The sequence below is a fragment of the Benincasa hispida genome, chromosome 12 (genome assembly GCF_027475165.1).
Source record: "Benincasa hispida cultivar pf3 chromosome 12, pf3_genome.v1.1, whole genome shotgun sequence".
NCBI lineage: Eukaryota > Viridiplantae > Streptophyta > Magnoliopsida > Cucurbitales > Cucurbitaceae > Benincasa > Benincasa hispida.
Window position 1 is genome coordinate 42,602,230 of NC_143489.1, and position 24,163 is coordinate 42,626,392.

At 34.9% G+C, this 24,163-nt stretch overlaps 1 protein-coding gene across 5 annotated transcripts; it reads right to left on the minus strand.

The window, feature by feature from the left end:
• Positions 1–12,724: 12,724 nt before the first annotated feature.
• LOC120092864 (uncharacterized) lies at positions 12,725–18,845 on the minus strand. 5 transcript variants are annotated; one of them, XM_090307849.1, is made up of 8 exons: positions 18,628–18,845; positions 18,136–18,338; positions 17,930–18,041; positions 16,686–17,197; positions 16,171–16,432; positions 15,985–16,061; positions 15,839–15,892; positions 12,725–12,983 (listed from the first exon to the last, which is right to left on the minus strand). In XM_090307849.1, the coding sequence occupies exons 4-8, from the start codon at positions 16,804–16,806 to the stop codon at positions 12,940–12,942; spliced, it is 558 nt and encodes a 185-aa protein (XP_090163975.1). In that variant the 5' UTR covers positions 16,807–17,197; positions 17,930–18,041; positions 18,136–18,338; positions 18,628–18,845; the 3' UTR covers positions 12,725–12,939. The 5 variants fall into 5 exon arrangements, with proteins under 5 accessions (XP_090163975.1, XP_038907026.1, XP_038907027.1 ...); XM_039051098.2 differs by lacking the exon at positions 12,725–12,983 and adding an exon at positions 15,074–15,336 and having other exon boundaries at positions 18,628–18,844; XM_039051099.2 differs by lacking the exon at positions 12,725–12,983 and adding an exon at positions 15,074–15,336 and having other exon boundaries at positions 18,136–18,343; positions 18,628–18,844.
• Between the last annotated feature and the right edge of the window lie 5,318 nt (positions 18,846–24,163).

The window sequence follows — 24,163 nt, forward strand, 5'->3', positions numbered from 1 at the left end:
CAGATAAGCTTTAAAATTCTCTCTTAAATTCTTAAAAATAGAATTCTGTGAAACAAATGGATATATTAAATGTTTGTCAGAAATCCCACAAGAAAACATGTGAAACAAATTGGGCTTTAAGCACACATTAGAATAAACAAATAACACATTAGAATAAACAAATATCAAAATGTTGCAAGTGGCAAAAAAAAAAAAAAAAAAAAAAAAAAAGACTAAAAAATGTGTTTATTATATTAATTTTTTGGGGCCCTCTTGTTTTTGATTTGGTCATCCATCCAAAAGTATGGAGAGAGAACAATTGGATGCTTATATGCACTTTCCGGTCTGCAAAGCCAGCGGTCACTTTTAATGGATCTTATTGGGCCACGTGGAATGTTTTGTACATGTCAACACACACAATAGACAAAACCACGGCTATTTTCCCTAAAATAAAAATATCATAATAATTGATTGCTTTTTACCAAAGATAGCACCCTCTTTATACTACAAATATAGCATAAATAATGACCCCATACTTCAATTAATGTTCCCTTTAGTCTTTCGTTAAATTTACGTGTAGGGTTTAATAAAAATTTTAAGCCACATGTTCCCTTTTTTAGTTGATTCTACGGCTTGTATAAATAGTTGGTTAGTTTGAGTTATAATATTCAGTATTCTAACTTTATTATTAAGTGTTAGGTTAAGAAAAGGATGAAATTAAAATATTGGTTGACATGCCGTTATAGCTGTAAATTTGAACGTTCGACGTTGATATTAAAATAACAAGTGTGTTCACATGAGATTTTGACAAAAGAAATTTAATTCGTGAAAATGAAGTTGATTTATTGATTTGTAGTAATGTTACAATCTTTAGTATATGACTTCTAATGCTTTCTCCTAATTGTTGACTTTGATTTGAGGGTTAAAGAGGAATCCTCAATTTGTAGCAGTGAAGAGGTATATACTCAATTTGTTGAAGTCTTTTAGTGTTTGAATCTTCCGAGTCTTGAATCTTGTGAAATCTAAATCTTGAAACCCTTTGGATTCTCTAACTTCTGAATCTTGTAGACTATGGCGTGTTCACTACTGATTTATTTGAATGGATAACAATGACTCGATGGTTCTCTTAATTCTAAATCCCTCAAATAAAGGGTGGTTTCTCTATTTACAGAGTTTTGGGAAACACTATATGAGCTTGGACTTATCGACTTTAGGCCCATCTTTTAGATCTGGGTTTAATCCAATCTTTATGGGCGAATGGACAAATGGCCAAAATAGAATGATGTTTTTTAAAAATGTCAAAGGTATTTTTCTTTATGAAAATTGCCAAATGACTAATTTTGATACTATTTAAATTTTAATAATTGACACAAATACCCCTACAACCTAATTCCTATAATTATGCCGTATTTTGGGGGAAAAAAAACTAATAATCTAAAACAACATCTAATAAATCTAACAACCCAAAATCTAACCTTAATTCTAAAAAAAATAATATCTAAATTAATATCACGCAATCAAAGTTAACATCATAATTAGAAATTAAGGTTGAAAACTAGAAAAATAAACTTTGATTTTCACCCACAAATTAACATTAATCATCAAGAAAATTTAGTACAATTAATAATTCAAACTTTATGCACAAAATACACAAATACCATATATCCAAAATAGCTATCAAATATCTCCTACCCATCAACTCTAAATATTTGTCTCATACTATGCCCCACAAATACCTTACTCTTATTTTGACACACAATCTCGATCTTATTTTGTCATGTAAATACTTTGTAGTAGCTAGAATCTCCATCTTACTTTGTCATACACCTTATACTATATTGTAATAGCTAAAATCTTTATAAGATTGAGTCAATCAAATAATGCAAATAATGCATCAAAAAACTGTCAACTAAACCACACAAATACCCTATACTAAAAATCTAAAGTCTTTGATGTGAATAGTATAATTTGGGAAGAATTTGGTTAAAGTTAAACAACCTCTTCTCTATGGCATACTTGATACTGAACATAGATAGAGGAGTCTTATACACAAAAATATGTGAGAAGGCAGCATCTTTCAATGCAAATACACTATTTCTAATCCAATCAGATATTCTGGTATATGAATGATCCTTACATTCATTGAAGGTTGCAACACTAATCTCAACATACTAAATTTCACCACTTGTCCTCCACCTTTTCCTCATAAATACAAATTCTTCAAATTCCCCGACTCATCTTTCAATCTAATTGGCATTAAAATAACAGGAACTCGTGAACTTTATATATTTTTTTTCTTGTGTTATAAACAATCTCTCAGTGTTAGTTAAGGTTTTTGAACTATGTTGTGATACCTAATCACATCTAGACATTGTGTTTGTTGTTTAGACCTTTAGGAAGTTGGTGTTTTTCTCGATGGAAATAGAATTGTAGATTGGAAATTATAACATCTGGCTCCCTAGGAACCAACTAGGCCGTTACTATAAACATGCAAGCATACAATTCAAATTGACATCTTTTCATGACTGAGTAAAACCAACTAATATCATAAAATACTTAACTTTATTTAAAAACAAAAAACTGAAATTCATTTAACTAGGTACCCTTAAACCCATAAAACAAAATTAAAAAAAAAAACCTCTTAAAAAGTTTAAAAGCACAATTAAAAAAACTTCAAATTCAAACATCGGTACTAAAAAATTTGAAATATAAAATCCTACAAATATAAGCGGAAGAATATGACTAGTCCCAGTGGCTCGATCATGTATTCCACTTGTCATTGTCGAACGTGTTCTTATCTATACCTAAAAAAGAAATATGAGAAAGAGTGAGTATAATATACTTAGTAAGTAACCCCACAATCGGGGTCAAGCTAAGAATCTGTGTCATCTAGATGTCACTCTTGAAGGAACTCTTATTCAAGAGATCCAATGAGCAGAAGCAAGATCTTTCCAAGCCCATTGCGAAAGAATTGAACGCATTCACAAACATACAAAATAGTTATGCAACTTAGAAAAAATTACATCATGCTTTAGTAATCAAATAAAAAAGGGAATGAGAGACATACTTCTTCTATCAATCTCTTGTTCTCGTAAAGAATTGGACAACAACCTCTCGCTATCATTCAGATCACCTAGCCAATCGTCTAGTAATCACGAATAGTCTTCTCCTTGAACAGCAAGCCCTCGACACTACCACTCGGTAACCTTGGTATTCTCGGAGTGAGCATCTAGGAGGTGTGGGTTCTGTGCGAATTTGGTAAAGGAATGGAGGAAGGAAACGATCGTACTACACGATCAAGCAAATGGGAGAAGGTTCTGTCTATCGTATAGACTGAGAGTGCTTGATCGTTTAGTAAATCTTGCTAGTACACGATCGTTTAGTAAATCACGTTGGATCATTTAGGAAGTGTTGCTCTATCGTTAGATTGTTTACATGATCGTTTAGTAAGTGTCGCTCTATCACTTAGTCTCTCGTGAGGCCTATCGTGTAGTCTCTCGTGAGTAAACGATGAGTAATGCAACAAATGAAGCGATTTTTAAACAAAATGAAAACACTTTTCATTTTTTCCTTTAGTTATTCAAAACTAAAAATAAACTTCCACCTTCACAGTTAATGGAGAAAATGACCAACCACAATTATCATATAATTATTTAATTATAAATAAATATAATAACTAATTTATCATATTATATTTATAACCTATAGTTTTAATATCACATAATATTAAACCATAGTTCCTTTCTCCTTTCTTTAATATAAATCATATTTATATCAATTCCTCCAATTAATGTATCTCATACATCATATCAATTATATCACATATAATTGAACGAATTTAATTATATCATATATAATTAAATTCCATCTTGTTAATTTAAACACTTCAAACTAACCCAAAAACTGATTCTCAACTTGAATCCATTGAGCTACCAAGGGAACTTTATGGACCTGTAGCTTGAAGCTCCAACAGTACGTGAATAACTGACGAAACTCTTTAATCATGAAATCCACCATCCGTTAATTATCGTGCACTCCACTAAAGACCGACAACTGCACTCTTTTCATAACAGATATATTTATGTGTCCATTGGATATAACCAATCAATAGTATGATAACTCTTCACAGATCGCTCGTAAGTACAACTGGGTCAATTTACCGTTTTACCACTATAGTTACATCTAACTCCTTAAGTATCACTGATGCATCTGATGAACAATACATCATAGTTCTACTATGAGTGAACACCTCTTGGGCCATGAGAAAGTGTGTGGTGCCACATCGTTCAAGCCCCAAAATCAGTCCTTAAGGGAGCAATCTCTCTACTTACCCCTGCTTCGGGGAATGAGTGAATTCCATCTTGTGTAGCTGAGTTCCCAGCTCCCCAATCAGATGAATCCCCAAAGTGATAGGTTTGAGTCGGCAATCTCCTTTGTATAGGACATCCATCTTGTATGCAAATCAAAGAACCGCTCACATAGGCAGGAGTTCCCATATCACTCAAGATTAAGGTCATGTTACCTATGGTCATTCTAGTGAAATGAAAGTCTTTGTCATGAACGGCGTTATATAACGAGACTAAACATTTTGTGGTTCGGTCTTATACAAACTCCTTTGTATAGGACATCCCCGCTCACATGTCTCCACGTGAATGATCAGGATCAGACCATTTGTAACACTTTACAACACTTGTAACATCTACAAAGCAGGTCATATCTGTAGTGTCACCAGGATAAGGTTTTCCTCCTTTATCCATATACTACATACCATTTAGGTTATCACTTAAGGCATGATCCACTTGCATGTCTCTACATATATGCTTAAGTTACAACCAAGGATCTTAGTTTATTTGTTTGTGGTTCATGCAAATAAAAAATCTCATATTTCATAGACAACAATGAAGAAAATATCTCATATTATTACATCACAAGCGTTTGTTCATACAGATATTTACAAACTATAGAACCCTACGAGATTTAGGGCATCAACCTCAACAATCTCCCACTTGTCCTAAAGCGAGTGGGTGTACAAGATAAAAACAAGTACAAAACAATAAACTAGGGCATTAAGGCCTAGTACAAAATCTTCTAGTTGCCCTAGTCTAGCCGCAGACAGTCCCATAGACCTATGCTATGAAGGTGACCCTAAAAAACTGTAGCCATGAGAGCCTTTGTAAACGGGTCAGCAACGTTGTGCTCTGAAGCTATCTTCGTGACTAACACGTCCCTTTGATGCAAAATCTCGTGGATGAAATGATACTTTCGCTCTATATGTTTTCCGCGCTTATGATTCCTAGGCTCTCTGGAGTTCACCACAATACCACTATTATCACAATAAAGAGAGTGATGGGCCTAGACATGTCTGGAACAACTTCCAGATCAGTCAGAAACTTCTTGAGCCAAACGGCCTTCTTAGCAGCTTCACAAGCCACTACATACTTGGCCTCCATTGTGGAGTCAGCGATGCACCCCTGTTTAGTGTTTCGCCATACTACAACCCCTCCGTTAAGAGTGAACATTGAGCCTAAAGTGGATTTTCAAGAATCCTTATCAGTCTGAAAGTCAGAGTCCATGTATCTAGTAAGGATCAAATCCTGAGATCCATACACAAGCATGTAGTACCTCGTTCTCCCAAGATATTTGAGGATGTTCTTGCTGATGGTTCAGTGACTCTATCCTAGATTGACTGATATCTACTGACTATCCCTACAACGTAGCAGATGTCAGATCGAGTACATACATCACATACATCAAACTACCAATGGAAGATGTACAGGGGACCCATCTCATTTCCTCAACCTCTTGAGGTGTCTTAGGATACTGTTTCTTAGACAATGTAACTCCATGCCGAAAAGGCAGTAGGCCCCTTTCGGAGTTCTGCATCCAGTAATTGATCAACATCTTATCAATGTACGATGCTTGAGGCAGCGCTAGCACTTTGTTCTTTCAATCCCGAAAGATCTGAATACCTAGAACAAACTAAGCCTCTCCCAAATCTTTTATTTGGAATTGGGTCGCTAGCTAGTTTTTAACGAAAGTCAATAAACTTACATCATTCTCAATAAGTAGGATATCGTCTACATAAAACACTATGAAGACTATTGAACTATTGATGATTTTCTTGTATACACAAGGCTCATCAACGTTTTCATCAAAGCCATAAGATTCGATCGCAGTATCAAACCTTATGTTCCAAGATCGAGACACCTGTTTCAGCCCATAAATGGACTAATTCAGTTTGCAAACTTTTCGCTCTTGTCCTTGGGCTATGAATCCCTCGGGCTACACCATATAAATGGTCTCCTCAAGATTACCATTCAGAAAGGCAGTCTTGACATCCATTTGCCATATCTCATAGTCATAAATATGAGGCAATGGATAGGAGGATGTGGATAGACTTCAACATGGCAACAGGCGAGAAAGTCTCCTCATAGTTAGCTCTCTCCACCTAGGTATAACCCTTTGCTACAAGTCTAGCATTGAAGGTTTGCACCTTCCCATTAGCACCCTGTTTCCTCTTGTAGATCCATTTATAACCTATAGGTTTAACCCCATTAGATTGATCTATAAGATCCCATACTGAGTTGAAGTACATAGACTCCATCTTGAGATCCATGGCTTTGACCCATTCATCTCGGTTAACATCCTTCATTGCCTTCTGATAAGAAAATGGATCCTTAATCTCGCCATCAGCTACATATCCAGGATTTAAGTGAAACCCATATAATGAAAAGGTGGGTTCGCAACCCTCTTACTATGTCGAGGTTCCCTCAATACTTGAGGTGGACTTGACCTACTAGATAAACTTCCATCAACAACTCTTGTTGATGGAGTAGGCCCTTGAACAACTCTTATTGAAGCTTTAGTAGTTTTGTTGGAAAGTTCATGCAACACGATTTTACTATGTGAACTGTGCTTCTTCATATGATCCTCCTCTAGAAAGGTAGCGTTCGTCAACACAAACACTTTGTTTTCCTTAGGATCATAAAAATAACCCCTTCGTGTACCTTTAAGGTAGCCTACATATAGACACAACCTTGAACGTGGTCCTAATTTCTTAGGATTAGTCTCAAGCACATGTGTTGGGCAACCCCAAATGTGGAAGTGACGTAAACTAGCTTTACGCCTATTCCACAACTCCAAAAGTGTTCTGACAAAACTTTTGAAAGGAATACAATTGAGGATATAAGCCATAATCTCCACTGCAAAACCCCAAAATGAGTCTGGTAAGGAAGTGTAACTCATCATCGACCGAACCATGTCCAAAAAGATTTTGTTTCTCCTCTTCGATACACCATTGTGCTGAGGTGTACTAGCTGAGAGTTGGGAAACAATTCCATGTTTTATCATATAGTTCTGGAACTCATAACCTAAAAACTCTCCATTCCGATCTGATCGAAGTATTTTAATCCTTTTATCCAATGCGTTTTCAACTTCAACCTCAAACTCTTTGAACTTTTCAAAGGATTCAGACTACCGTTGCATCAACTAAACATACCATACCGAGAGTAATTATAAATAAAAGTGATGAAATACTCAGCCTCCCCTGGTTCGCACATTCGTTGGACCACAAAGATCTGAGTGCACTAACTCTAGAGGCTCTTTAGCTCGATAACCTTTTCCAGTAAAAGGTCTTTTAGTCATCTTGCCTTCAAGGCATGACTCACACACAAGTAAAGAATTATCCTCTAACTTGCTTAGAAGTCCATTCTTCACCAACCTCTCAATCCTATTGAGATTTATGTGTCCTAATCGAAGGTGTCAAAGTTGGGCATTTTCCTTAGGAGAAACCTTAAGTCATTTATTTTGAGTTACGGCAGCTTTAAACATCTCTATGTTATGGAGGGAATTTGTTACTAACGGCCTTAGCACATACAAATTGTTTTCCAGTTTTGCTGAACAAATCTCAAAACCATATTTCAAACTAAACACTTTATTCACCGAAAAGTTGAGAGTATATTTACACTCAATCAGACACTTTACAGAAATTAAATTCGGCTTTAACTCGGGAACAACATACACATCATTCAAAATGATAAATTTATTATGTAAAGTCAACTAAAGTCCTCCCACTACCACAGCTGAGACGACGTGCCCGATGCCTACTCACATCATCATCTCACCAGCCTCAAGTTGCCGCCAGAATCTAATCCCTTGAAAAGAAGAATAAATATGATTAGTGGCCCCAGAGTCAATAATCCAGGCAGAATCATCATTCTCCACTAAACAAGTTTCCAAAACTAGTAAATCATATTTACCTTGTTTTGCCTTGGCCTTAGCCTTCTTCTTCTCCTTTAACTAGCAAGGACGGTTCTGGTTCCAGTGCTCGTTCTGGTTGCAATGGAAACATTTTTCTTTTTCAATCGACGTAGGTGCCTTCCCTTTCCCCTTACCACTCTTCTTCTTCTTCCACTTAGAAGTGTTAAAAGTAGAAGGTGTAGACTTTGTTTCTGAGGTTGAACCTCGATAGAACTTCTTTGAAGATGAAGCAACATTTTCCTCACTAACCTTATTTTCCTAACTTTTCAGCAAGGATTGGAATGTCTGCAACTCGTTGAGGAGAGTTATAAGGGTATATTCAACTTTGTTCAGCACAACATTGCTGACAAAGTGCAGGAAGCTATCTGGCAACGAGTGCAGAATGATGCTAACCTGGCTGCCCTCATCGATGTGGGACCCATTTATTTTCGCAACATTGAAGTGGACCATCATGTTCAAAACGTGTTCTCGAACAGATGTACCCTTCTCCATTTTGAAGTTGAAGATGCATTTCAGAGCCTCATGCTTGAGCTGTCTAGATGGTTGTTCGAACATTCCCCGTAGAGACTCCATGATCTCACGTGTCGAGACCATAAACTCATGCTTATTGGCCAAAACGTCGTTTAGACTGGCCAAGATATAAGCTCGGGCCTTCTTGTTCACTCATGTCCATTTCTCATAAGCCTTCCGAACATTTCGAGTGGTAGTCTGAGTCGAAATAGAAAGACACTCCTCTGTAAGGATGAACCTGAGGTCATCGATGATTAAAAGGTATTTATCGTGTTTTTCCAACTAGCATAATTTTCGCCAGTCAGTTTATCGACGCTTAATAGAGCTAATGTGGCTATAGCTATTTTATCGTTGTTGAAAAACAAAACTTAATAAGTCTATGCATTAACACTTTTAACACCAATTTTAGTTTTAGCAAAATAGTTCCTATGTACCATAAGTGAAAAGACGTCTATTTTGCAATGATGCCCCAGTGAGGTAGAACAAAAGTCACCAGTGGAGTGATCAAGTGCCCTTTCACTAGGATGAGACATTTTCAACCATTAGACAGAAACAACTCTTGTAACTGACTCTAACAGTCACCATTTTTCGGTCAAGAACTGTTAACCTTTAACAATTCCGCGTAAGTGTAACTCCTTATTTTAGGCCATAAAGTCCCATCCTAATGCGCCCACCATAGGAAAAAAGCATATTAGAACAAGAGACTAAAGTGAGCTTATCCTATATAGGAGATCAGATAAAGAGTTGTGCAAAACTGCCATCCTTTAGGGGGACACTCCCAAGGTGCCTTGAGGCAATGCACAAAACTTTATCCAACCTAATGAGAGAGATTGTGGGATATGTTGTCACACGTCCCACTCCCACTTACTATGAACATTCTCTCTATTCACCTTGGTATTATCCTACCCAAACACCATCCTTAGGGGGACATTTCCAGGGTGCCTTGAGGCCGATGATAGATCTCACGGTGTGAACATTAGGGAGAAATGTGGAGAGGTTTAAGTGAAGTATCATATACCCCAAGTACCTCCCACTGAATGTTCTACCTAGGGATTCATTAACTTAGACAATCCAGCTACTGATTTTATCTAAGTGTGAGTTTAATTTTTTAAAAAACAACTCTTGCCTTTGATAATTAAACAAGTTCGAATCAAGTCCCATTAAACACTTTAACGAACTATCATCAAATTTGCATGCATGCATCAAATCTATCTAATTCACCTTTCCAGGTAGGTTCCCAGGTAGGGGTGTTCTGTTTCCGTCAGCTTAAGTATCCCAGCCTAGACAGAACTCGTCTTAGACAAAAGGTCCCTTATAGATAGATTTGGTACATATTTAATCTTTTATTAGTCAATTTAATCCAATTAAACTGATTAAAAGTTTAAACCTTAGGTTTCTAATCTCATTAGAATCGGGATCTTAGGTCTATCTCCATCAAATTTTAAAATTCTTTTAAAACATGATTCAAGCCTAAGTTTGTATGTATGTCTTTCTTATTGATTTTAGTTCTAATTTCCATTATAACTCTTATAAAAGAAACAACCAAATCATCCAAATTACTAAGCTAGACTAGGTATTTATAACTCTTATAAATTTAACCTATGTACCATGCTTCATGCAATGTCCATTCATTACTATATATAACTCTTATATAAAAGGTAATGAACTAAGCATACATGCTTCCATACACCCTTATACTATAACATTTATAATATAAAGATGATGCATGAATATGTTTAATGCATGCATAAATATAACTCTTATATTATATGATGCATGATCATACTATTAAGTAATTTAATCATGCAAACTACTATATCATAACTCTTACAATATAGAAATGATACTTGACCAATGCATAACCTATGGTGGGATTTAAAACTATGTGGCATGCTATATGACACATAATTAAAACATACATCTCATGTACATTCACAAAATTAATGGACCAGGATGATTAGCCTAAAAAGCCGTAAATAAATCTATCTACTACATTAAACCATCGAGTAAACTGGTTCAACAAGCAAACTAGGTCTTGAATCGCCTGGGCGAAGTCTCCTTTGTGATTGTCTAGCAAAAGAGGTCAAATAACCACAATCGAGTATCTTTGACTGTGCAATGAAGCATGAAACCCACTCGATCGTGCAACGCACCAAGTTTAAACGCATGTCTAAATGATCGTGTAGACGACTACTATGCTATGAAGCATGATCTTTTAAACGATCGAAGAACAAGCGCTAAGTAACATTTACCGAGCGATCGTGTAGCCGATGACTATGTGATGAAGCATGCTGGCCTACACGATCGTTTAGGCATGCGCGTCTACCTTGTAATGAGTATCCCATAACGATCGTTTAACCCCATCGTTTACACGATCTAACCAACTCTTGGTTTTCTTCTTCCGCGAAGTTATGCGCATCTCCATGCCTTGAAACTTCATCACGAACAACTCGAGCATACTCAAATTCTTTGAATTACAAACACAACAAGTTAATATGCCCAAAAACGCAGAGGCCCTTACAATTAACTTTGAAATGTAAAAGAATTAAATAACCAGGGGAAATCATCCCAGAAACTTCATTAATCCACATCCACAAACACATTTAACACTTAAACAGAATGCAAACATGCTTAAAACCTACCAAGAGGGTAAATGCAATTCTATACAGCAATAGATTTGGAATATTAAAACCTGGCTCTGATACCAATTGAACGAACTCTTATTCAAGAAATCAAGTAAGCGAAAGTAAGATCTTTCCAAGCCCATTGTGAAAGAATTAAACGCACTCACAAACATACAGAATAATTATGAAACTTAGAACAAATTACAACATGCTTCAGTAATCAAATTCAAAAGGGAATGAGAGACATACCTTTGAAGAACACTTCTTCTATCAATCTCTCATTCTCGTGAAGAATTGGATAGCAACCTCTCGCTATCGTTCAGATCACCTAGCAATCATCTAGTAATCACGAACAGTCTTCTCCTTGAACAGCAACCCCTCGACACAACTATATGGTAACCTTCGTATTCTCGGAGTGAGAATCTAGAAGGTATGGACTCTATGTGAATTTGGTAGAGGGATGGAGGAAGTAAACGATCATACTACACGATCAAGCAAGTGGGAGAAGGTTCTGTCTATCGCATCGACTGGGAGTGTTTGATCGTTTAGTAAATCTCACTAGTACACGATCGTTTAGTAAATCACACTCGATCGTTCACATGATCGTTTTATAAGTGTCGCTCTATCGCTGGATCGTTTAGTATATTGTAATAGCTAAAATCTTTATAAGATTGAGTCAATCAAATAATGCAAATAATGCATCAAAAAACTGTCAACTAAACCACACAAATACCCTATACTAAAAATCTAAAGTCTTTGATGTGAATAGTATAATTTGGGAAGAATTTGGTTAAAGTTAAACAACCTCTTCTCTATGGCATACTTGATACTGAACATAGATAGAGGAGTCTTATACACAAAAATATGTGAGAAGGCAGCATCTTTCAATGCAAATACACTATTTCTAATCCAATCAGATATTCTGGTATATGAATGATCCTTACATTCATTGAAGGTTGCAACACTAATCTCAACATACTAAATTTCACCACTTGTCCTCCACCTTTTCCTCATAAATACAAATTCTTCAAATTCCCCGACTCATCTTTCAATCTAATTGGCATTAAAATAACAGGAACTCGTGAACTTTATATATTTTTTTTCTTGTGTTATAAACAATCTCTCAGTGTTAGTTAAGGTTTTTGAACTATGTTGTGACACCTAATCACATTTAGACATTGTGTTTGTTGTTTAGACCTTTAGGAAGTTGGTGTTTTTCTCGATGGAAATGGAATTGTAGATTGGAAATTATAACATCTGGCTCCCTAGGAACCAACTAGGCCGTTACTATAAACATGCAAGCATACAATTCAAATTGACATCTTTTCATGACTGAGTAAAACCAACTAATATCATAAAATACTTAACTTTATTTAAAAACAAAAAACTGAAATTCATTTAACTAGGTACCCTTAAACCCATAAAACAAAACTAAAAAAAAAAACCTCTTAAAAAGTTTAAAAGCACAATTAAAAAAACTTCAAATTCAAACATCGGTATTAGAAAATTTGAAATATAAAATCCTACAAATATAAGCGGAAGAATATGACTGGTCCCAGTGGCTCGATCATGTATTCCACTTGTCATTGTCGGACGTGTTCTTATCTATACCTAAAAAAGAAATATGAGAAAGAGTGAGTATAATATACTTAGTAAGTAACCCCACAATCGGGGTCAAGCTAAGAATCTGTGTCATCTAGATGTCACTCTTGAAGGAACTCTTATTCAAGAGATCCAATGAGCAGAAGCAAGATCTTTCCAAGCCCATTGCGAAAGAATTGAACGCATTCACAAACATACAAAACAGTTATGCAACTTAGAAAAAATTACATCATGCTTTAGTAATCAAATAAAAAAGGGAATGAGAGACATACTTCTTCTATCAATCTCTCGTTCTCGTAAAGAATTGGACAACAACCTCTCGCTATCATTCAGATCAGCTAGCCAATCGTCTAGTAATCACGAATAGTCTTCTCCTTGAACAGCAAGCCCTCGACACTACCACTCGGTAACCTTGGTATTCTCGGAGTGAGCATCTAGGAGGTGTGGGTTCTGTGCGAATTTGGTAAAGGAATGGAGGAAGGAAACGATCGTACTACACGATCAAGCAAATGGGAGAAGGTTCTGTCTATCCTATAGACTGAGAGTGCTTGATCGTTTAGTAAATCTTGCTAGTACACGATCGTTTAGTAAATCACGTTAGATCATTTAGGAAGTGTTGCTCTATCGTTAGATTGTTTACATGATCGTTTAGTAAGTGTCGCTCTATCACTTAGTCTCTTGTGAGGCCTATCGTGTAGTCTCTCGTGAGTAAACGATGAGTAATGCAACAAATGAAGCGATTTTTAAACAAAATGAAAACAATTTTCATTTTATCCTTCAATTATTCAAAACTGAAAATAACCTCTCACATTCACGGTTAATGGAGAAAATAACCAACCACAATTATCATATAATTTTTTAATTATAAATAAATATAATAACTAATTTATTATACTATATTTATAACCTATATTTTAAATATCACATCATATGTAATATTTAAACCATAGTTCCTTTCTCCGTTATTTAATAATCATATTTATATCAATTCTTCCAATTTATGTATCTCATACATCATATCAATTATATCACATATAATTGAACCAATTTAATTATATCACATATAATCAAATTCTCTATTGTTAATTTGAACACTTCAAACTAACCCAAAAACTGATTCTCAACTTGAATCCATTGAGCTACCAACGGAATCTCATGGCCTGTAGCTTGAAGCTCCAACAGTACGTAAATAACTGACTAAACTCTTTAATTACGAAATCCACCATTCGTTAACTGTCGGACACTCTACTAAAGACTGACAGCTGCACTCTTCTCAATATAGATATATTTTTGTGTCCATTGGATATAACCAATCAACAATACAATAACCCTTCATAGATCGCTCGTAAGTACAACTGGGTCAATTTACCGTTTTTCCCTTGTAGTTACATCTAACTCCTTAAGTACCATTGATCCCTTTAATGAACAATACATCATAGTCCTACTTTGAGTGAACACCTCTCGGGCTATGAGAAAGTGTGTAGCGCCACATCGTTCAAGCCTCAAAATTAGCCCTTAAGAGAGTAGTCTATCTACCCCTACTTTGGGGAAGGAGTGAATTCCATCTTGTGTAGCTGAGTTCCCAGCTCCTCAATCAGACGAATCCCCAAAGTGGTAGGTTTGAGTTGGCAATCTGGCCACTCACACCCATGCAAATCAAAGGCTCATCTTCATAGGCAGGAATTCCCAACTCACTCAAGATTAAGGTCATGTTACCCATGGTCATCCTAGTGAAATGAAAGTCTCTGTCATGAATGACGTTATATAACGAGACTAAACATTTTGTGATCCGGTCTTATACAAACTTCTTTGTATAGGACACCCTCGCTCGCATGTCTCCACATGAATAATCAGGATCAGACAATCTGTAGTACTTTACAACACTTGTAACATTTACAAAGCGGGTCGTATTCGTAGTGTCACCAGAATAAGGTTTCCCTCCTTTATCCATATACTACATACCATTTAGGTTATCACTTAAGGCATAATCCACTTGTATGTCTCCACATACATACTTAAGTTACAACGACAACCAGGGATCTTAGTATATTGGTTGGTAGTTAATGCAAATAAAAAATCTCATATTTCATAGACAGTAGTGAAGAAAATATCTCATATTATTACATTACAAATGTTTGTTCATACATGTGTTTACAAACTACAGAACCCTACGAGATTTAGGACATCAACCCAACAAATCTCTAGTGGGACTCATAAATCTTTACTTTCTACGGGTTGACCATCAAGTTGTTAGTTGAACTGCCCTACCATAAGTGAGATGTACCCACAAATCTTTGGTGAATCCCGAAGGAAACACAAAACTCTGGTGAAATCCTAAAGAAAATCATCACCTCTGGTGAATCTGAAAGGAAACACAAATCTCTGGTGGTAATCTGACTATGGGTAGAAGGTAATTATCACTACCATACATAACATGCATCATAAAATAAAGTCCCACAATCATGCAAATACATATCATCATGCTCAATGTTCTTCTAGGAAATCATATAAAAATTTAATTCATGCTTGCACTCATAACTTGCTTTAAAACATAATCAAGACCAACTTATTTATCCTCATGCATCTCGATGCAAACAGTCTTAAAATCCTCAAATCATTTTTAAATTTATCGTTTGACATAAAGGTGGTTCCAGTAGTACGATTACTTACCTCAAGTTTGGTCACAAAAATAGTCCATGTAATTAATCTTCTTAAAATTTTTGGAAGACTTGAATCCACCATATACATAAGTTACAAATATTAATTTAGCACCAATGACCCAAAAAAAATAAATCCAAAAACTTATCCTTTGAGGTCTAAATTAAATTAACAAAATTAATCTAAATGTCCTCAATTTAACTTACCAAAGTTGTGGCTTGGTCCAAAACAAATTCCAAAACTCAAGTCAATTGGCCAACCTGAATATAAATTAAATCCAAAATTAATAACTTAATTTTCCACATTTACTCATAATCAAAGTTAACTGACCAACTATTAACCCAAAACTTACCAAACTTTAATAATTTTCTGCCGGAAATTGGTCTCTTCCTTGATGAGCAACATCCCAAAATCTTCAAAATCTTTATTCTGAAAGTCCAAACACGATGGGGTTTAACCAAATTGATTCCAAAACAAAGCGACACCCAAAATCTTCAAATAAGTACCTAAATATTGCCCAAAATAAACCAACACTTACCCAAAAGCAAGATTCGACAAAATATGGTAGTTCTTGGCAGTAAACGGCGGTGGTAGTGGCTTGCAAAAGGCGAACCGACAACGGAGACACACAGAGACGTGAGGAGTTGATGAACGGCGGTGAGAATCGGCTGAAGGCGACAGACGGAATGAGCAGTGCCAGCTGGGCCTGGAGGAGTGGTGATGATGTGTGGCGGCTTGGCACAGTCGGTCATGATTGGTGAAGGAAAGAGGGAGCAACGCGCGCACGTTAGAGCTCAGATCTAGGAAGACATGGGTGGTGAGACTAGGTAAGTAATTTTCACATCCCTACCAAAATATAGATTTGACTATTGTGGTTTAAGGTAAAGGGATTGGAATTCCCATATTAGAACCATGTGAATGCATTTGTGTCTTAGTTTTTTCGTTTTACAGAACTTGCAAAATAGAGGATAGTAGAAACAAGATAAACATCTACAAATCTAAGCATGCTTTCTACTGTAAATTACAGAGAGAAAATGGAAATAGTGCGAGTACCTTTGAAAAACCTTTTTTCACGTTTCCTCACCAGTGAGACTATGAACGGATCTCCGCTTCTCATAAACTCAGTAACAGGGCCATTACTTAGATGTAAGATTCTGCCTTTTTCCCCCCTCATTTCAAATACTTAGAGATGAACTTTGGTCAATGAAGTAAGTATATGTAATGACCCAACTCTCTAAGACTACTAACGCCCATTACGTTATGCATGCATAAATTTGAAAGTAAACTCTTTTACAACTTAAGCAAAAAGAATAAAAAACATTTTATCAAGTAAACAAAATAAACGATCAAATAACATAAAATCTTAGTTTGGGGTACCCTTAAAATCATAAAAACAAAACTCGGAAATTTTCATAAAGAGTTTAAAAGTGAAAATTCTAGAACTCTAGGTTCAAACATTAAGATTATCATTTCAAACATGAAAACATGAGCAGAAGCATCTAATAGTCCCAATGGTACGGTTACGGATTCTTCTTGTCATTTGCTCGTCTTTCCTTACCCCTTACCTAAAAAACATATCATAATAAAGGGTGAGCATAATAATACTATGCATAATAAGTAATCCCACTAGTAGGATCAACTATGCATTTATGTCCACTAAATGTATACTAGTGGGACATGCATACATTAACTAATCCTGAATGGTCATCTACTGAACGATTTAACTAATTCTAACAAACGTCTTGTGGCCAGAAGGCACACAAACATAGTAGGAACCCATCAACACTTGGTAACATAGTAAAGAATCCATCGGCACCCGATAACATAGTAGGAAACCCGTTGATTTCCTAACATAGTAGTGTTAATAGAGAAAATCATCACTACTTAACATACATATAACATGCTTTCACTAAATTCCACTATATAAAACATAGAACATATCTCAGGGCGCTACACATATCCATATCAGTCACATGCTAATATCATCATGCTCATAAACGTGCTCTATTCACATCATGCTTCTCAATATTATTAATTTAGATTTTAGGTCCTAAACCAAACATAAAACTCATGTCTTCAAGAACAATGTACCAAATGTAGTCTGATCTAATTGATTCCAAACTTTTTTTAATAATTCAAACAAAAAAGTCACCAAGAACGAACTTCGACACTCGATGGACAACATGCTAATACCTCCAAAACTCAAATTTAATATCAACACATTATGGCTAAGCCAAAACTTATATGAAATCTCAATGAGTTTTCAACAACTACAAGAAAAACCCACAAAAACTTACCAAAATAACGAAAATCTTACAAAAATCCAAGATTCCGGCGAAGCTAACAGAATCTTCCAGCAGTTTGAATGGGCAAGGGCGGTGGTGTTGAACTACTGGTAGTGGCGACCGACTGAATAAGGGAAGGAATAAAAGAAACTCCATGATTAGAAGAGAGAGAGCGAGATTGATAGCTTGAAGGGGAGAGAGAGAGAGAGAACACTTACCGGTGGCTGGACGATCGACGGTAGAAATGCGATGGATGAGCGACTGAAGCATCGACAACTGGCAACTGGTGGCGAAATAAGGCTAGCAGCGTGGGTTTATGTAAATGAGAGAGGAGAGATCTGCGGGGGCTGCACGGTTGGGTCTCCCTTCTTCTCTTTAACATATTCAGGAAATCCAAAAATTCCACAAAAAGCCTATAGAACTAACCTACACAGAAAATTGAAACCCAAAAATCCAATGACAAAATCCCTACAAAGCTAACATACTCAGAAGATTGGAACCAAAAAAATCTAATGAAAAAACCCTACAGATCTAACATATTGTCAGAAAATTGAAACCCAAAACTTCAATGAAAAACCTACAAACATACCCGAAAAATCTAAATCCAAAAATCCATTGAAAAAAAACCTATAGATCTAACATGCAATTAAATGGGCCAAACGCTGCATATGCAGTTAAACCTACATTAGAAGATCGTGGGTAAATCGAACCTGCAAGGAGCAAAAAAACATGGGGAGAAGACTGATCCAAACCCATAGAAACTCCAAAAATGTTTAAATTTAAACAAAAAAAAAAATAGATAAGAACGGGAGTAATGTGAAGAGATGGGAGAGTGAGAGAGAGAAACGGCATAGAAGAGTAATGAGGGAGCTAAAAAGGAGAGTTAGAGAAAATGCACTAATTTAGAGGGTGTTGAGAGGGAGTAAAACTGTGAGTTATTAAATCCACAAATTTTATTTGGTGAACTTTTTTGGTCCACCCAACTCAACTCTCCTAAAGTTACCAAACAACCCCTAAATTTTTATTTTCCCCTTTTCTTTACTTTAAACCTGACCCTCTTACACATATATATGTATATTTAAAAAAAAAAAAATGATGTAGTCAAACCCTATTTGACTTCCAAATATATGTAGACACATCTATATTTATATCAAGTTACTTTTCTCCAAATTCAAATCTTCTGTCCACAAATCTTAAATCTCCAAAATATTTTATTCAACTTTCCTCAAGTAAAATTTAACTTCCAAATCTTTTAACTAAATTAAATTCAAATTTATAAATCTTTTACCACTTGTAATCTAAATTGAATCATCTTAATCTAATAATTCAATTTTAATCACAATACTCAAAATATAACCTAAATAATTTAAGATAACTAAATTAAAATTACCTAAAAATTTGAGATGTCGCAGTATATGAAACCAATATCAATAAGTAAAGGTTTGGAATTGATTGATGAACCAAACTTGTATATATTGCTTATATGCATCTATCAAGTTTCTAATGTTGATACTTTATGTTTAGCAGCCATTCTTGCCTTGGGTGATCTCTAACTTTCTTCTTCTTTTATCTATTTTTTATTTAAATAATCATCCATCATATTACAAAATTGTTGCAATATAGCCTTGTTGTCATAGTTAGGCTAGTAGTTGAGTTTAATAACAATAATGTGATAAGTCGATAGATGCTTTCTCTGTGTACCATTGACTTGTTCATATCCGCTTTAACTGATTTCTTATTGCAGATTTTTTGGTTTTCACTATTTACTTAATTAGCAAGGGATTAGGTTGTTCCCTTAAGTATTGACTCCTAGTATTGAACAAGGGTTCTACCCTCCCTATGACTGGGAGGGACTCAGTTCATTAGTGAATTAGTGGAGACTTAAGAAGCAAGATGTATTACAGGGATAAAACAGTAATATTGATCCAACTGTTAATACGAAGAATCTGTGAAGGATCGAGATCCTTATTAATCATGATTAAATCAAGTGGACAGAAATATATCTACAATGAGAGCTACTGGGATTTAGTGGAATGACTTAGTAATTAATGAATGTTGATTAATTCAGTTAAAAGAGTTTAGTCAATTAATCTCGGATCATTGGAGCTCATGATCTGTAGATCCACTAGGTCCCCTACTAGCTCATAAACGGACCAAACCTTAGAATAATGTGTTAAGAATATTTGAAATGTTCAAATTCGTTTTAAGAGAATTATTAATTATATACGATATAATTAAACGTTTAATTATTGAATTAGACGAAGTTGGAGAACTGTAAAATATTTAAATATGATTTAAATACTAATGACATGAATAGGGATTCATGTTTGTGATAGGTGTTTCACTAATTTAATATATTAATTGTTTAAATTTAATTTTATTGAAAATTAATTACTTGAATTAATTTTATTTAAAATTAATATTAAATAATTTTATTTAAATTAATTAAAAGAATTAATTTATGAAAAAAAAATTCTTTAAAAAGAAAAAATGATTTTATAAGAAAATTATTTTTTAATTGAAGTAAATCCATTAGTGGATTTATCCAATTTATAACACCTAATTCTCCACCCAAATAGTTAAAGCTTATGTTATTTTTACATCAAATGGAATTGCATGCTGTTTTTGAATAAAGGCAAGTGAATTTACTGAAAAAAAAAAGAGATCATGCAATCTGAATTTTAAGAGAGTGGTTATCTCTCATGTTTAAAAACACCAAGGCAGTGCTTCTCCAAAAATTTCCTAAAAAATTGAAGCTAATTTTGGATTTCATCATCCAATCTAAGGTCCTAGAGAATAGTAAGAAAGATCAAGTGGTGGTTTACAAGCTTTTGGAGAAGAGATCAAGCTGAATTTTGAAGAAATTGAGGAGTTCTTCAAAGGTATTTTTCAGAAACCCTACTTCTATGCTAATGACCATGCATGCTTGATTGCTAAAATTGATGTAATTAGAGTGTTTGAGATCCTAATTGCTTCCGCTTGTTGATTGTCAATACCAACAAATAAGTGGTAGTCTCGATGAGGACTAAGGTCGAACACGGGGATTAATTAAATAAAACAGAATTCAATTATGGTTCTTTATCAAACTCACGGATGGGTTATCAAAATATAGTGGAGTGATTTTTGTGCTGTAAAGAATGAATATAAAGCAAACAACAATAAAAATATGGATCCAGTGACGAGGGATGGTCAAATGCACAACATAACTATGATTAAGAGAGATGTATAAGAAGATGGAGTTGAGGGGAGTATCTTTCAATCCTTTGAACTTAATAACAAGCTCCATTCATGTCCATAACCTTTAAAGACTCCACTTTTCGGTGGTTAGCCACATAAATCATATTTCTCCGATGCATGTTTAGGTTATTTGAAATATAAGGTTGTATTTTTCTCTAAATACACTACTTACTTGATTTGGTGAGATCTGCAATCACTTACTCTTTCGAGTAATTAATTATTACCACTTCATTCGATTAGTTAGATGGAATCAAGAGTTAGATTTAAGTTCACACTAAGTCAAATAAAATTTCGCTTATCATTAAGCTCACCGGATTGGGGATTAACTCATGGAAAAATAAATAAAAATGGAAGGAAGAGAGAATGAAGTGATAGAAATCGTGATATGTATTAAATAAATGAAAATAGTCTATTTCAAGGTTAAGAAAGGCATTGCAAAAAAAAAATATAAAAATAAGAATAAAGTGAAGAGATGAATGGAGAAAGAAGATGATCATCCGCAGCAGTTTTGTGCTTTCTGTTGATCTGAGATGATGGATCTATTATGCTCTGCGATGAATGGAGAAGAATGGACTTTCTCAAGTTCTTCTACTCCGCGGCGGCAGTAGTGACTTCTCTTCATGAGGAAGATCGCCTTGGGAATTGCCTTGGGAATGGGTTGGAATGTTCTTCACCCAATTTGGGATGGAGAATGTTTTCTGTGGTGTCCGAATCCGTGTGTCTAAATTTTCTTTCTGAATATCCTTTCTTCTTTCAGGCTAACATATATATAAATCTGAACGCAAGGACCACTTCTACTACTCAAGACTACACAGATGCATCAAACAACTTTTCACGTTCGTTGTTGTGATTGTCAGTGGTCCCTGTTGTTCGTCATCAAACCAGATCTGTATTGTTGTGTCGTGAAAAGCACTACCTTGAAAACAAATTTGGCACGACCTCAAGTAAGAGTCTACAACGCACTTGCGAAGCAATCAGGAGTCTAAGTACTCTAACTACATTAATTTTGGGAATCAAGCATGTATGTTCATGAAGAGAAAAAGAGTTTCAAAATACAACCTTTATAAAAACACAAAATTGATGTAATCCTTTTAATAATTATGACCACGAACAGTTCTAGGCCATCGCTAGATGCTTCTCCATTATTCTTCGACTTTAGAATGGATTGTGGGATCCAATTTTCTGAAGAATTTTGTAGGAAAATAAGGATTTTAGAGAGTTTGGTGTGAAGAAGAATTAAGAGAACAATTCTCTTTAATTTAGCAGCCCATTGGAACCCTTCAACAACCATTTTTTATTATACTTATAGAAGAAATCTATGCAAATGAATTAATCTCATGTTGACACCCAATTCATCATGCAAAAGGTGGAATCTTGAGGTGTTAGGGTTAGTGGGAAAAATAGGATTATCCCACTAACCCTTTTTTCATTTAAAATTTTGAATTTCTCAGATTCTACTTTTAAAATGGTAAAATTTTAAAATTTGAATTTCATAAATTCAAATTTAATTTTAAATAAAATTAATTCAAAAATTTAATTTTAAAAAATTAATTTCTTTTAAAACAGTTTTAAATATGATTAATTAAACAATTTAATTAATCAAATAAATTTAATATCAAATATTAAATTAATAAAACACCAATCCCAAACGTGAATCCCTATTCATGTATAAAATATTTAAAGCATATTTAAATATTTCCAACTCTCCAATTTTTGTAATTCAATAATTAAACTATATAATAACGTCAAATATATCGCATTAATTAATGATTATTTCCTAAATTGAATTTGAACATTTCAAATTCTTTTATCACACTGCCCTAAGATTTAGTCCAATATGAGCAAGCAGGGGGACCTAATAAACCTACAGACCATGAGCTCCAATGATCCAAGATTAATCGACTAAATTCTTTAATCTAATTAACCAACATTCATTAACTACCAGGACACTCCATTAAAGCCTAGTAACTACACTTTTCTCACTGTAGATAGATTTCTGTTCACTTGATTTAACCATGAGTAGTAAGTCAATCCTTCAAGGTTGTTCGTAATTATAGTTGGGTCAAAATTATCATTTTACCCCTGTAATTACACTTCTTAAGTCCCACTGATCCTCTAATGAACAATTGGTTTATGGTCTAACCACCAAACCAAGTCCCTCTCAGGCCAATGAGAGGGTGAGACCTCTTGTTCAAGACCCAGAGTCAGCACTTAAGAGAATAACCTATCTACTATCCCTAGAATTGGGTAAAAGTGAATTCCATCTTGTAGGACTATGTCCCTAGCTATTTATCCGGTCTTACCCCTGAAATGGGAGGTTTATTGAGTCGGCGATATTGAGTCACTCTCAACCATGCAAATTAAAAGATAATCTCGAATAAATAGGAGTTCATAGTTAGCTCAAGATTAAGATCGAGTTACATAGGTCATCGAATTAAAATATTCAATGTCAACAGTAAACGGCGTTAGAAAGTAAAAGTGAATATTTTGTGGTCTAGTCTTTTGTAAACTAATTGCATAGGATGCCTCCACTCACATGTCTCCACATGAACGATTCAGAATCCCATCGTTTGTATCAATTACAAAGTGAATCGCATCCATAGTGTCCCCACGTTAAGTACCCAGCCTATCCCTATACTATAGATCGTTTTGCCTATTACTCGAACTTAATCCACTTTTCTGTCTCCACATATAGTTCAAGTATGCATGCTATAGTCAGGGGTTATTTAGTTTATTAGATTTAGGGTTAAAAAGGTGCAATTCACATATTCAATAATAACTTTACTAAATAAACCTCAATAACAACTTTATTGTAAAATAGAATATGTTTAATGTTTAAAAACCACGAGTTTTAAGACATAAAACCCAACAAACACAACACCTACCTTCAGGTGTGCACTCGTTGAAGGGAAGGTAGGAATCGACAAAGAGAATTTGCTCAAAATCAAAAATACAAAGAGAAGAGGAAGGAAAAAGAAAATAATTTGTTCTATCTATGGAGGAAAAGCA

Coding starts and splice junctions, on each gene's coding strand:
- LOC120092864 (XM_039051098.2), bottom strand. CDS start 16,806: ATGAGGGGGGAAAAAGGCAGAATCTTACATCTAAGTAATGGCCCTGTT. Junction 16,062..16,170: donor TTGTCGAATCTTGCTTTTGG/GTAAGTGTTGGT, acceptor TTGGACTTTCAG/AATAAAGATTTTGAAGATTT. Junction 15,893..15,984: donor CAGAAAATTATTAAAGTTTG/GTAAGTTTTGGG, acceptor ATTTATATTCAG/GTTGGCCAATTGACTTGAGT.